The sequence below is a fragment of the Liolophura sinensis genome, chromosome 8, assembly GCF_032854445.1.
Source record: "Liolophura sinensis isolate JHLJ2023 chromosome 8, CUHK_Ljap_v2, whole genome shotgun sequence".
NCBI lineage: Eukaryota > Metazoa > Mollusca > Polyplacophora > Chitonida > Chitonidae > Liolophura > Liolophura sinensis.
This window is the reverse complement of record NC_088302.1, coordinates 51,530,056-51,541,724: the sequence shown is the minus strand read 5'-3', so window position 1 is coordinate 51,541,724 and position 11,669 is coordinate 51,530,056. Positions and strand designations below refer to the sequence as shown.

General features: G+C 40.0%; 1 protein-coding gene across 2 annotated transcripts; it reads right to left on the bottom strand.

Annotated features, from left to right (window-relative positions):
- Positions 1 to 5,783: 5,783 nt before the first annotated feature.
- Positions 5,784 to 11,054, bottom strand: LOC135473064 (glutathione S-transferase omega-1-like). Of its 2 annotated transcripts, none has more exons than XM_064752861.1 (5): positions 10,975 to 11,054; positions 8,319 to 8,424; positions 7,573 to 7,792; positions 6,955 to 7,078; positions 5,784 to 6,099 (listed from the first exon to the last, which is right to left on the bottom strand). In XM_064752861.1, exons 1-5 carry the CDS (start codon positions 11,000 to 11,002, stop codon positions 5,861 to 5,863), a joined length of 717 nt encoding a protein of 238 aa, XP_064608931.1. In that variant the 5' UTR covers positions 11,003 to 11,054; the 3' UTR covers positions 5,784 to 5,860. The 2 variants fall into 2 exon arrangements, with proteins under 2 accessions (XP_064608931.1, XP_064608930.1); XM_064752860.1 differs by lacking the exon at positions 10,975 to 11,054 and adding an exon at positions 9,878 to 10,015.
- Between the last annotated feature and the right edge of the window lie 615 nt (positions 11,055 to 11,669).

Below are 11,669 nucleotides of genomic sequence, written 5' to 3'. Positions count from 1 at the left end.
TGTGTGTGTGTGTGTGTGGACATGATGGGCGTGTGAAGCACGGATCATATAGTGGCGGTGGTATGGTTATGTCATCTATGGCTGTGGGGGGTGGGGGGGGGGCATCTTGGGCATGTGAAGCGTGGATCATATAGTGGTGGTGGTATGGTTATGTGATCTATAGCTGTGTGTGTGTGTGTGTGTGGACATGATGGGCGTGTGAAGCACGGATCATATAGTGGCGGTGGTATGGTTATGTCATCTATGGCTGTGGGGGGGGGGGGGGGCATCTTGGGCATGTGAAGCGTGGATCATATAGTGGCGGTGGTATGGTTATGTGATCTATAGCTGTGTGTGTGTATGGACATGATGGGCTTGTGCAGCGCGGATCATATATTAGTGGTTGTATGGTTACGTGATCTATGGCTGTGTGTGTGTGTGTGTGTGTGTGTGTGTGGACATGATGGGCGTGTGAAGCACGGATCATATAGTGGCGGTTGTATGGTTATGTGATCTATAGCTGTGTGTTGTTGGACATGATGGGCATGTGAAGCACGGATCATATATTAGTGGTTGTATGGTTACGTGATCTATGGCTGTGTGTGTGTGTGTGTGTGGACATGATGGGCTTGTGAAGCGTGGATCATATAGTGGCGGTGGTATGGTTATGTCATCTATAGCTGGGGGGGGGGTGGCATGATGGTCATGTGAAGGTTGGATAATATAGTGGCGGTGGTATGGTTGTATCTGTAGCTGTGTGTGTGTGTATGGACATGATGGTCATGTGAAGGTTGGATAATATAGTGGTGGTGGTATGGTTATGTCATCTATAGCTGGGGGGGTGGCATGATGGGTCATATAAAGGTTGGATAATATAGTGGCGGTGGTATGGTTATGTGATCTTCAGCTGTGTGTGGACATGATGGGCTTGTGAAGCGTGGATCATATAGTGGTGGTGGTATGGTTATGTCATCTATAGCTGGGGGGGGGGGGGCATGATGGTCATGTGAAGGTTGGATAATATAGTGGCGGTGGTATGGTTATGTGATCTTCAGCTGTGTGTGGACATGATGGGCTTGTGAAGCGTGGATCATATAGTGGTGGTGGTATGGTTATGTCATCTATAGCTGGGGGGGGAGGGTGGCATGATGGTCACGTGAAGGTTGGATAATATAGTGGCGGTGGTATGGTTGTATCTGTAGCTGTGTGTGTGTGTGTGTATGGACATGATGGGCTTGTGAAGCGTGGATCATATGTGATATATAGCTGTGGGGGGGGGGGGTATCTTGGGCATGTGAAGCGTGGATCATATAGTGGCGGTGGTATGGTTATGTGATCTATGGCTGTGGGGGGTGGGGGGGGGCATCTTGGGCATGTGAAGCGTGGATCATATAGTGGCGGGAGGTATTGCTATGGTATCTTTCGTTGTGTGCGTGGTTGGGCTTGTGAAGCGTTGATCATGATGGTGATTGTACGGTGATGGATCTTCAAGAGCGTGAAATGTGGATTATGATGAAGCCTTTTCATTATTGATCGTACCGAAACCTGGTAAATATAGGTAATACATTCTGAAGTATATAATATGGGTATATGAAAGTGTTTTTGGTTAGGTGTAAGTGAGTTGAAGTTAGTACAAAAAATCTGTCACTTTGAAGAGTGTTGTATAAATTCTGTAAAAGTTTGTAACATGACAGTTGTAGAATCACATGAAGTAGGGTTGAAGATTTTTTGGGGGGTTCGAGTAAATAGGTCATTTGAAAGATCGCTGTTGTTTTTTTTTTGTGTGTACCGTAGACCTAATTGTATTAAATGCTTGTATTCCAAATACTACGTGTAGGTCACATATGGTACATATGAGCTGTTAATACCAGCCACTTGCTGGATGATCAAAACTGTTGGACAAATATATACTCTTGTGTGGACAGATCGGCTTTTTGCATATGGGACTTGTAATTTGTCGTGATATTTTGCTATGTCCAGCTCGTACAGACACCCAAACTTTACTAAAGTGTCTATTAGGTGAGAAATCTGTGAATTGAATATTTGGACCGTTGTCCACATACAAAGAATAATCTACAGGCAAGTTGCTCTGGCTATGTTTATGTGTTACGGTAAAAGTTTGTGTTAATTTTTCCTCTCCGATCCCTGGAGTATTAATTCGACCGATACCACTACAAACGGTCAATCGATCAGTCAGTGATTTATTGTCTGATATCATCGTCTTCAGTATGACTTTCGCTATGATTTTGACAAGGCATTAATTTCACGAGCTAATTGGTTAACTCTTTAGCGTTGTCCTAGTGAAGACTTTCATGAGGATAGATGACGTGTGATACTTGACCACGTCGAATATTAGCCCCACCCACCACTAAACAGCTTTGTGAATAGTTGTGTTATTTTTTATATTTTTCAAAGAAGAAACTGTAGGCTTTTTTCCCAAAGGTTCCGTGATTTACGAGAGAAGTTACAAAATAAATTACGGAGTATTTTAAGTGAGCCCTGCGTCTCCCAACGTGGTTTTCATAGGTCACGAACTTACACTTTTCAAAAGACTGCTTTGAGATACAATTCTCTGTTAATCCACAATCAACTATCTGCAACTGCATTGTATGATAAAGCTATTAATGGCTAAGGGTATAGTCCAATTGGACATTGTTTCGACATTCATGTCGTGGTATTCAGCATGGTGCTGCGACGATTCCCATAATTTCCTCTCGTCATGCCATTGACATTTAAACCGCAAGCTGACTAAGGAATAATGATGAGCACCATTTATATATTACACCAGGTATTGATGCGGAAAACGTCTGTGTTGTGACCAAGAAGGTTCTCACGACTCCCGGAAACTGTACCAGGATTCTTGGTGTTACAACCACACAAATGTGTCTGTTTTAAACCTCTCCGTTAATTCTGGCATTCAAGCTTGTGTGAAAGCCTGTGAACGAAAGATATTCGTTCTGAAAAAAAAATTAAATGTTTTCATGCTGTGAAATAATACAGTTGTTTATTTTGTTAGACATACTTATTTTTCCATGTGTACATAATCGTTAATTTAATGTTTTCTAGCTATCAGATATGTGGTACATTCGTGTACCCAAATTATACTCTAATACTAATACAATAATATTGTCCCTCTCCTATATCTTTTTTATACATCCAGATTTTCTGTACATTGTGACATTTGCCTGAATGGTGTAACCATGGCACGAAAGCTCTCTAATAAAGGTTATATACATGTAGTAGACGTCACAAAGTTCAGACACTACAAATATAGACGCTGAAGGCATACAGCACTCAGAGGCACATTAAAGGTGTACATCGACATTAAATACGATACCATATATGTTCAGTTTTGTGACATTTTTGTGTATTTTTTGTCTTCTTTTTCTTTCATTTGTTACAAAGCAGGGATTGAATATGATTGTGTGAAAAGATAAGCAAGGTGCGCTAACCAGAGTGTAAATAATTGGTGGAATGAATGCTGACCAGATGTTAGTTCCCTGTATGACTCAGTGTATTATTGTATGATATCTCCTTGCATGAGGTCTGAGTTTTCAAGGGCAGTGCCTTTGTCATGTAAATCTGTATGTGTACTGCAGCATGTAGATGGCACAGGTTTGTGCATCAGTGGTTGTACATTGGAAATTTGGTGCATATATGTATATATATCAGAGGTTATAGGGACAGGGATTGATAGGGATTGTGTACAGTACCTACACTCCTATTCTGTCATATACACGAAGTTTTGTGCTAATAAAATTTAAAACTTTAAGCTCTTTTTAAGGAATTGTGTGTTGTGCTTGTTTTCCTCTTTGCCAATTAAGGGAAATGACGTCGGATTGTGAGCACTGCTGTGAAGTCTTTTAGCTCGCCTGTTATTACAGGCGTAGCTTATATGATACCGTGGGCCTCGGGGTCGGCGTAAAATAATAGAGAAAGCAATGTTAAATAAAATGTTTCAGGAGAAGAAAACATAAAAATGATGCCAAAATCAGATGAAAGAGCGTCAGAACTTATTTGCTTTTGGTTTTTAATATATTTTTTTTTCCAGGAGAAAAGGGTATTGGAAAATATATGTGTATGGTGGGTATTTGGGACCACCTTTCCGTTTTTATCGTCTTTGCATTATAATGTTCTAAATATGGATGTGTTGCATGTCTAATAAATATATTCGAATGTGAAGTTGTTGTTTATATCCAACATATGCATTTAATCTGAATTATGATAATACTTATGAATATATTAAAACTATAAATATGATCCAAATCGAGGTTTAACACGTTTTTTAGCTGAAAAGAACAAATTCTAGTGCAAATATATTTCTTAAACATGTGTTAAGTCACCATTTATAACATTAGTACACAAAGACTATGTTTACCAAAATGTGATCCCAAATACCCACCATACAAACAATATTTTCAAGTACTTTTTTCTTTAAAAAAAATATCGAAACAAATACTGAAGACAACATTTACAACTAACTTTTCGGACTCTTTCATCGGAACTTTATGTAGTTTGTTTCTCCACCTTTAAGGGTGCTATCTTAAAAAGTACTGCAGGAATTGAACTCAGAGTTTGCACACATATAGAGCACAGTATCACGCAGGGGATATTTCATCGATGATCGTTGATTTTCCGAAGCATACTAGTTTATACCCTATCGTCTCTTGAGATCAAGTAAATCTCCAAGGGCGAGTGTGAAGAGCCAGCTACCGACCTTTGACCTCGATTAGTATACTGCGCAGTTACGATTCGTATGCAAATTTAGTCGCTTAGCCCATTTTGTAAGCAGATTATCTTCGCTTACAGAATACATATCGGGAAATTCTTGAAGAACTTCTCAAACCATATATCCTGGTAAGGAACCACTAAGAGGAGTTTTACATTGTTTGTAAATTTTTACAAGTTATGTCAGGTTCGCCCATTCGGGTTGGATGTAACATGCTCACGAAGTTAGTTTAACTTTACTTTTTGGAAATGACCAAATGACCAACTAAAGTCTTGAGGAAATCAAGCTTTCTACAGCGAGAAACCTCGGCTGAAGCTGAATCCAAAAAACCATAGCAACACGCTTAAACACGTCATAAAGTATTTAATCCTATGTCTACCTCAGCCAAAGTGAGAAACTCACGGTTTGTATAAGAATAGATGACAATGGATAAACATGAACGATACTGATCCTCCCGGAATCGTTTCCGCGGGAAAAGAAAAACTATCCTACATCGTTTAGAATGTAGGCCTACATGAATGATGGTGGCAGTGTTTGTGGAGCGAACGCTTTAAACTCAGCTTTATTACCTCCCAAATCGGAAAATGTCCAAGAATTTAGTATTGGTAATATTGGTAACTTGGTGGCTAAGTTTGACTGGGTGAAGGGAAGGGCTTAATGTCTGGCGTCTTTAGCATCAGGATCTCACAGGCCACACTCTATAATAGCGTGAGATTGGGCCGTTCTGCTACAAGAAGATATGGTCTTGGCATAACTTAAATTATGTTGAAAGCGAAATAAACACAAAGCAAACAAACAAGCCAATTATTTTTTCTCAGACAAACAACATGTTATATATGGCCATCGCATCACTATTATCTAGATTTCTTTTAATTCTCATTTCTCAAGCATGAACGTCAGTGATTCAAAAGCAGTCTAACGTATTATGCAAATTTGACGGCGAATGAACAGCTGTGTAAAAATAGATAAAGGATAATAATAATTTAGGGCACTCTGACCCTGAAAGCGAAACGCTTTTAACAGCTTTAAATCTGGTGTAAATGAAGTGATATTGACATTTCATATCGTTTGTATCGTTTGCATTTCACAGAGCAAAAGAGCAGACTTTAGCAAGCTTTGCATCAAAAGAGTATTTCTTCCCTTTTTCAGTCTCTAGAGTCCGTAGTCGTAGTCCGGGACCTCACCGGAAATATATGACTTTATGTAAATTTCATGTACGTTCGGTGGGAACATGGTTGCTTTTACTGCCGGTTGTTCGAACATCCTGGCAATCCAGGCATGTAGCTTGGGAAAACGGTCAGGACTGGGTTTGTAATTACAGAAAATTTCCAGAAGGCACCACCGCTCAAAAAACGGCCACATGAGAAAGTCTAAAATCGAAACGGAGTCTCCTGAAATGTAAAAGATATATTAAACATGAAGACTGTTTAGATCCAAAGTATTAGGGAAAATGGTTGCATATTTTACATTTACATTTTACACATTAGAAAATAAAAACATCATGGCTTAATAATGTCATATCTGAAAATCTAAACTAAGGTCAGCCTATGAGTAGATCTTTGTTCCTTTTGACTGTTTATTGTCATTGGTTTGCCCTTCATTAGGACAACAGGTTCTTTCTTAAATGAATAAAAGGTTTTCCTTGTGGCCATTCCTTTGTTTGGTTAACCTTTCAACTGGACACAATCTCCTGCATGGTCAAGCATTTAAGGGAAAGGATGTCCCTCTGGACAATCCTTTTTGAGGAATGGATCTCCTGGCAATCCCTTCATTTAGAGGAAGGAATCTCCGTCTGGCGAACATTTGATTTAGATAAGTTTCCTTCTGACAAGTTCTTCATTTAATGTAAAGGATCTCCCTCTCGCAAACCATTCATTCAGAGAAAATGGTGTCCTTCTGGCAAAACATTCATTTGGAAGAAAGGATCTCTTTTTGGTACATTCTTTATTTAGTGGAAATGATCTCCTGGCAAACCAGACATTTAGAGGAAAGGATCTCCTTCTGAATAATCTTTCATTCAGAGGAACAGTTCTTCTTCTGGCCAATCCTTTAATTAGAGTAAATTATCTCTTTCTGGCACAACCTTCAATTAGAGAGAAGGATCTCAGTTTTGGCCAACCGTTTATTTAGAGCAAAGGATCTCTTTCTGACACACCCTTCATTTAAGGCAAGGATCTCCTTCTGGCCAACCCTTTATTTAGAGGAATGAAAAAATTAAATTATTAAATCACTTTTTTGGGCATTACCTCCGAAGAAAGCACCCCTTTTGCCAAGTTCTTTTTCAAATAAGTCCAGGTTGCTTTCAAAGGTTTGTTTGACTGCATCGTCCTTGCCCTGGCTTCTCAACGTTTGGTAAAAACCACCCACAACCTGTAAATACAGCATTCATTCAAAACTTAATTTGGACCAAACATTGCTATAAATAATAAAGTGCAAATGAGTCACTTCGGTCATGTTGTAGGCATAATCTGTTTATTATGCCAATTCTGTCTTCCGCCTATCTCTTCCCAAAATAAATCTGAACTAAACCCAACTCTGACGAACAAGATTTGTTGCCGAAAACAGGATTTTCAGGCCCCGGTGATAAATGGTCCGGGTTATCAGCTACTCTAACACAGGCAACATTTGCTGTCAGTTGTCGAAGACATCGGAGGAGAAACACAGTCGATCAAGAATGCTTGTTTTGGTTACACGTTCACGAGGTAAAAGTTCAAAGATTTTTGTTGCCTACATCACGTAATCCCCTTTTCATGAACAAATGTTGTCCGCGTGCACTGGGATTAACCTTTCCATATTATCAACCATCACAGAATATGTATTATCGACAAAATGCTGACAGTGTAAAACCATTAAGTTTCATCTACCTTGCCGAATTGTTCCAGTAAGATTCTGTCTCTTGCTTTCCGGTAAGGGTCAGATGGAATTAGGGCGTTACCGGTGTAAGTCTCGTCCAGGAAGTCGTTACAAATGGCTGACTCGTATACTATCTGGCCGTTCTTTTCTATGGTCGGAACAGTGCCAGAAGGGTTCTTTTCCAGAAACCAGTTCGGTTTACTTTTAAGATTAATGTTTACCGTTTCGAATCTACAATACAATCAAAAAGCAAAACATTTCCAATTGTGTATGAAGTGAATGACAAAACCGTTTTTAATCCGCATTTTAATTTCTTCAATTTAATTTTGTTCAAGACAGTTTGCGTTTATATATACCTCACTCAATGTAAAAGTGCTAATTTTTGCTAAATGTCTCCATGAGGGGATTTCTCGGAGCGATTAAAAAGCTACAACTGTCCTTGATGCAGCAACAGCGCATGTCTGTTTAGGATGACATAGGATACAGGGTAAGTTTATGTTTATGTTAAGAAATACCTCATTGCAACATACAGTGTATTCGGCTTGTTATCATCATACATAATATTCATACCATATATGTTCGTATAATTTTGACAATAACAAATGACATCTCACTGCAATGTAATATATAACACGTTGTATTTCTATAAAAACATGTAGCTCTTGCAACGTATTTGTTGGGATTTGCGATCATGAAAATATGTGTGTTCTTCATCAAAATATCATGGAGTTTGAACAATGCAGGCTTAATAACATACGGGATATTCTTGTGAGCCAGGACGAGCCGTGTGCGCTGGGCGAACGGACAAAACCTCATACTGTATAGCCGCAACTTGCCATCTTCCAAAGGCGGGAACGGAGAATCTGCAGAAAAAAATGGACCATGGTTTGATTTGAATTGGAATCATTTGTGCATAGATAAAGAACAATAGAAATCAATGGTGTGTACAGAATAAAAATGTGTTATAGGCACACAGATAAAAAATATTTATTATATTTATTTATTTGATTGTTGTTTTACGCTGCACTCAAGAATATTTCACTTATATGACGGCGGCCAGCATTATGGTGGGAGGAAACAGGACAGAAGCCGGGGGAGACCCACGACCATCCGCAGATTGCTGGCAAACCTTAAGTATGAAGACCCAACTCCACTCAACCGGACTTTTGCGTCGTGTCCCAAACATGATCGTAGTTTGTGGAAGCCCAGAAACATCCGCGTGTTGCTGGTGGACCTTCCAACATATGACCGGAGAGGAAGCCAGTATGAGTTGGATTTGAACTTACAGCAAACACACTGGTGAGGAGCTTACACGCTACCCACTGGGCCACACACTGGTGAGGAGCTTATACGCTACCTACGCTAGGCCTAGCACTGGTGATTAGCGTACACGCTAACCACTAGGTCACGCATTGGTGAGGAGCTTACAAACTACATACTATGGCAGGCATTGGTGATAAGCTAACACGCTAACCACAAGGGCACACATTGGTAAGGAGCTAACTCATTGCTCCGCGCTGGCATGCTATGTCATGAGATCTCGGATGTCCGAGATAAAGAATAATGATTAGCGGTATACAGATACATTAAAGTGATCATTACTCCTCTATAGATAATGATTGAAAATCAATGATGTTATCCCAATCTGTGCAAAATTTTTGAGCTCCTTATTTTTTAAAGTCATAGGTTAGGATGTAAGGAGTTGTGTGACTACTATCTTGTTCCCTTTCTCCATTTGCCTCCATCGATTTGTTTATAGCTTTACTGGTTTAACGTGAAAAAATGACGACATATGTTTGTATATACCACTCTATGTATACGGCAGGTGACATATATTAACATCGCTGTTTACAAAGCCCTTTTCTCCATATCGCATGTAACCGGCCCCGATAGCACAGTTGATAGAGCGTTCGCGTCGGGAGCGTTAGATCCTGGGTCGGGTCACACCTACGGCCTTAAAAAAGAGGAAGTTGAACTTGGCGTTCAGCATTAAGGGGATGGTGCAACGACTGGTTGATCGGTATCAGTATAATGGCTCGGGCGGGTGAAGCAGCACCGAAAAAAGGGCGGTGGAAATCCATCGTCATACGACTGAAAAATTGTTAAACACCACGTTAAACCCCAGGCACTCACTCACCATATCACATGCTGCTTGAATGTACGTTTGTGTACGTATATCGCTATATCCTCGTTAAACGCTCTACTTAGAATTTACAAATAGAGCAGAAACACTGCATGCGCGTAGGTATTGAATATGTGGGTGATAAATGGTCTAGTTAAACATTAAAGGTCTTACGGGCTTCTTACATATCATACCCGAAATCCTTGGCTTCAGTTCATATGATACATACGATGCGCTAGATCGTCCGGCTATTCCTACAGCTAACATGGGCAGTAATGGCCGTGGTCACACATATAAAATGACACCTACATGTGACTAATGTTAACGGATTTTGGGAGGTCTGATCCTACGGCACCATTTCCCTCTTGAGTACTGGGAGGCACTGAACATTTCAACCCTCAGTATGTGTATCTGGGCGTCGAGTTCGGTCGAACTACTCTACGGTCTTGAAATAGGCGATATCAGCCTAATAATTGGGTCATGGGCCTGTCTGCCTTTCACTGCATGCTTGCAGTCAACAGCATGCTTGCTATAGATGTTCTACATTTCACCTGACCAGACTTCATGCATTTGTGTGCACCATAGTGAGATACAGCACACTAGACTTAGATCCAATGATATGCCTGTCTACTTCAAATCAGTCATGTGGATACGTTTACACACAGGTTTACTCGACCTCTAATATAGACTGGCCATCAAAGATCAAGCTGCAACATGTGTTACAGCCCCTTCCACTAACACCTACCGGTACGTATATACATGTCTTCATTATGGGTTTGGAACGCTCTCTTGATCTGCGTATTCATAACCAGTTCTTAGAGATCGAAGTAATATATTTGAGAATTATAATGGAATTACACCGTCGGAGGTTACATGCATCATGCAAAATCCGCGTCAATTGTGCCATAGTGACATATATATTTCGTGACAACATACGTGTGTTCATTACACGTCAACTGCTTCCACACGTTTACGCCTGAATAGTGTAAATGATAAGGTGGTTGTTTTAGGTACACTGTTACAATATGGCCAGTGAGTGTTTTTTGATGTTTTTTTTTTTTTTAAAATTTAAACCAACTCCGCGTGTTGCTGAAGTATATATAAGCCCCTTAGCGTTAATCACACTGGCTATATATAGGTATCGGCATACGCACACGCTTAACTTACATGTAAATGCTCAGCTGTATCAAGGATAGAATGAATTAGACATGTACACTACAAAACAGCTTGAATTGCAACCAATACAAACATATTAGCTTAAAGAGTTAGCTCCAAACACGACTGAAATTACCTTTGGTGAATGATTTCTCTGTAGGCATGATGTTAGCGTTGGTCTCTTCTATACAACTGGGACAGTGGACTCGTGCAGGTTCTCCTCACACAAGCGTATTTGTAAGCAATGAGCATGACATGGCAGATTTCAAGTGGAGGGACCGTCGTAAATTTCCCAAACGCTTGGCGGGGTTTTTGTGTATAAGATGAGCGGCATGCAGTTGATCGTTCGTTGCCACAAATGAAAACAGATCAAACCAATTAATGTGTTTTGGTGAAATTGTAAGCAGGTCACATCCAACTGTAAAACAACCTGTGTGCTATAGGGTACAAATTCGCCCCCTTCGTCATCGCACAGGAGTCTGGATGATGCGCCCCTCGGTATTCCATTACAGATACTCAGGAATGAGATGACAAAAGGTACACCTGTGATAGATCTACGGGACACACATACAGATTCCAGAACAACCCGCCGTGTTTTCGCACTTAAACGTTTACATTTGTCTGGATATAAGCCCTGTATAACAACAAATGTTGACATTTCGTCGTTCATGAACCTTGCGTCAGGTGGAACTGACTTTATAGAACTATTTTCGAATTGTATCAAATAAGGTTTATTGTGTACAATGGTGTCCAGATATAGGGTAATAGCTACAGAATGACAATTGTTTATTTGTTTGTTTAATTGATTGATGTTTTATACATTACTCAAGA